At 43.2% G+C, this 3,575-nt stretch overlaps 1 protein-coding gene across 1 annotated transcript in view; it reads right to left on the minus strand.

Moving 5' to 3' along the window:
- Window positions 1-678: 678 nt before the first annotated feature.
- The window catches only part of HEY1 (hes related family bHLH transcription factor with YRPW motif 1), a 3,564-nt gene continuing 667 nt past the window's right edge, over window positions 679-3,575 (minus strand). Inside the window, exons 3-5 of the mRNA XM_048287081.1 lie at window positions 3,505-3,575; window positions 3,308-3,389; window positions 679-2,509 (exon numbers count right to left, since the gene is read on the minus strand). The exon at window positions 3,505-3,575 is cut by the window's right edge and continues 13 nt beyond it. Coding sequence (XP_048143038.1) covers window positions 1,926-2,509; window positions 3,308-3,389; window positions 3,505-3,575 — 737 coding nt within the window. The 3' untranslated portion in view covers window positions 679-1,925. The remainder of the gene's footprint in view (window positions 2,510-3,307; window positions 3,390-3,504) is intronic.

Here is a 3,575-nt window from a genome sequence, read left to right on the forward strand (position 1 = left end):
CAAAACAAGTGTACTATAAATTCAAATGTGCAGGGAAGAGGTGAAGTACTTCCAGACATTCTGCAGGTAGAGATTTGCAGGCAGGACAGACTAAAATCAGGATTGGAAGAAAACCTATCTACCTGTAACCCTGACAGGTTTTTATTTCAAGCAAAGGTGTTAGACACTGGTGGTACCAGTCAGTAACAAATAGAGGATCAGTTGGAGACCTGGGGTAGATTCTGCACTAATGGACTGAATGGGATCTGAACCTCACTGTAACATACAAAACTTCATTCCAGACCTATAGGACAGACAACAATTTTGTGAGTTAGACAGAAAAGGACTTCATACTTGTAAAGATGATCACTTTTTAATACAAATAACTAAGAATATTCAAGTGCAGTGTAGCTTTAACCTCCACTTTAGCAGAAACCCTGGTATCTTCACTACCTGCCTACACACTGCCAGGCACATAAAAGTGATGTGCAAAAGAAATCCTACATTTTCCTTCCCTTGACTGTTACTCCAAGGCACTGTGGTTCTTCATGTGCTCAGCTAGCATAGCTACATATGCCATAATACCTGAGAAAAGAGTAAATACAAATGCCCACAGCAGGACTGAGTAGCAATTGTTTGACATCTCTTGAGACACCCACAGGCATAAAATTCTCCACTGATACATATCAGACAAGCATGTAATTTAAAATACTTTGTTCTTTCTCCTTTATTTAGCCACAACACAGATACAAGAGCAAACCCCTTCCAGTGGAACTCACTCGATAAACCTGTTCAGATTAAGATTCTCATGAAATCAAGCAAAATATATGTACATGCACACACTCTCAGGCACACAAGAACACAGCAGAACCCTTACAAAATGAGTAGTGGCACTGAACTGCACCTAAAACACAATAAAAAATCACCTGGTTAGGATGCATCTGTTAAGCAACAAGGCTGTGCACTGAACAGGTTCCCACTGTACCATTCCATTGGCTAGTTAAATATCAGCATCAGTAGTTTCAGCTGAAAATTTGAAGCTCACAGAGAAGAGTCTGACCTCAGATACCCAAGAATTCAGGCTAGCAGAACAATTACTCCAGTGTAACTCAAAGCAGGATCTGGCCCTATGAAATGAAGATGCCTGTGACCAGATCCGGCTGGGAGATCACTGCAGGTGACAACTTTAATTCCCATAACTTCCCCAGCACCTAAACCCACCACCAATACAGCGTGCAATTTGACTTTTGCACCCTCCCCTCTCATACTGCTCCTTTTGGTGGAAAAAATGGTGTAGTGGTTCTGAGAAGTGAGTAAATGTCTACTAGGGACTAGAATAAGATTGCCAAATATACCAAACAGCTTCAGAAGAAAGAGAAATTGGGCTTTTAGACAAAGCTGGTCAAGCAGGTCCATCTGATTTGTCAACGCTTTGCTCAGAAATATAAGACTCAAATATAGTTTACAAAAAGTGTAATTCTTTATAGAACATCTCAGTGTCAAAACACTAACAAAAACACAGCTTGTAAATGCTGAGAAGAATGGTCTTGGAAAAATTAATAACAAAACTAGGCCATCGCTAACAATAATAGGTGGTATCTTTTCATAAAAAGCCAGTCTGATGTACTCAGGAAAAATGAAACATTTGAAACAAACTGTTTACAAAAGTGACTTAAATGTTCAGCAGAGATCTAACACAAGTGTTAACAAACCACTATTGTAATTTTATTTTTGGACAACTTCAGCAACTATTAAAAAAACCCCAATCTGTTAATACAAAAATGTAGAAAACAAAAAGAAAAATCCAATGAGACAGTTTTTAGACAAACTTAGTTAAGGTGAAGCTGTACCTGTGTCCCAGTTACTAAGAACTTCAACTTTAAGGGTGGAATAACCCAGCTCAGCTAGGTTTATAGGCTTTCCCACCCTTGCTAAAGAGTCAGCTCTTAGAAGGCGCCAATCTCAGTCCCCCAGGGTCTGTACGGTTTGCTGAGCATTGCTGACTGTGTTGGTGCAGATGGGCTCAGCACGTTGGGAGACAGCAGATGAAAGGAGCCAAATGAGAAGGGGAACGCAGACAGAGATGCCATGGAGGAGAGGAGAGGAGGAGACAGTTTGGTAGTTGATGTGACCACAGGGAGCACTGGTCCAACGCTGCCATTTGGGGGCACTCTGAGTGAGGAAGTTTCAGCATGTGGGGCAGCAATTCTGGTCTGGTGATGTGGTTCTGTGGAAGATGCTGTAGTGCTGGTATTACCATGCCCATTTTGAGCCAGCAGCAACGGGTGAGGTATGTGAGGGTGATGTCCAAAGGCACTGCCCCAAGGAATGTGTCCAATGCCAGTGTGTGCACTACTCGCTGCTTCCCGTTGAGAGGCGTAGTTGTTGAGATGAGACACGAGTCGAACTCGCAGAGGATCAGAGGCATCCAGACCCTCAATGATACTCAGGTATCGAGCAACTTCAGCCAGGCACTCTCGAAACCCTAGACTCCGATAGTCCATAGCCAAAGCATGAGCATCAAAATAACCTAAGAGAAAAGAACAGAGAATGAAGTCTTAAGATGTTGTTTTCTAGTCATTGTCTACAAGTAGTCTCCCCACTCCACCCTCCCCTATAAGCATATTTCACTTGGATGTGGTTAGTATTCCCAACTATAGACTAGCTGCCAAGCTCCTTTTTTTTTTTTCCTTTTTGTTTAACAAGCTTTTCTTTTATATCTGTGCTGTGATGCTGCAAGTCCCAAGACCAGTCACAGACTGCCATTTTTAAACTGGAATTGCTCACTGACACTGGAGGAAAGGATTTTTGTTCTTTCCATGTCTCCCTTGTGCAAGTAAAACCAGAGCACGCTGAAATTCATTAGAAACACAAGTCCTAACTTATCAGAGGAGACTTAAGCAGGCAAAGTACTTTTTTCTTAAAAGTGCCTCTCAGCATTTTTGCTAATTCTTTTCACCTGTATTATTTCATCCTGTATTTTTTCCTACTTCTGTTCTGAACTTTCAGAAAGTTAGAGGAACAAGCATTAGACATCAATAATAACTGTTTTCCAAGCTGCCAAAAGCTAATTTACTTCACATGCTGACACACTGCTAGAGACTTGCAGTCACTCTCCCCTAGAACAACGCTCTCCTCAGAGCTAACACCGCAAAAGCTTTCAGTGCTGGTGATGCCACAAATCTTATCAAGTAGAGAAAGTCCCTAATTCCTGACAAAATGTAGGAGAGCTGCCATTCACTTTCTGCAAGCATTGCCAATGCTCAGGAATGCGCTGCTCTCACGGCAGCCTCCCTGCAGGGCTGCTGACTCTGTCACAAAACTTTACCTTTCCCTCCTGCTGTATGCAGCATTTTCAGGTGATCGACAGTCATCTGTAGAATCTCTGCTTTTTCCAGCTTGGCTGATCCCTAGGAGAAAAGGGAAGGCACGAAACGTTTTAGGCAGAAGCAGAGACGTTACCGAGGGTGACACTCCCTGCCGGGAAGGGATGCAGGGGCAGCGCGGAGGGTCGCTGGGCGCTACCTGCTTCTCAAAGGCGCTGGGCACCAGCCTCCTCAGCTCGGACAGGCTGTTGTTGATGCGGTCGCGGCGGC

This window comes from Corvus hawaiiensis, chromosome 26 (genome assembly GCF_020740725.1).
Source record: "Corvus hawaiiensis isolate bCorHaw1 chromosome 26, bCorHaw1.pri.cur, whole genome shotgun sequence".
NCBI lineage: Eukaryota > Metazoa > Chordata > Aves > Passeriformes > Corvidae > Corvus > Corvus hawaiiensis.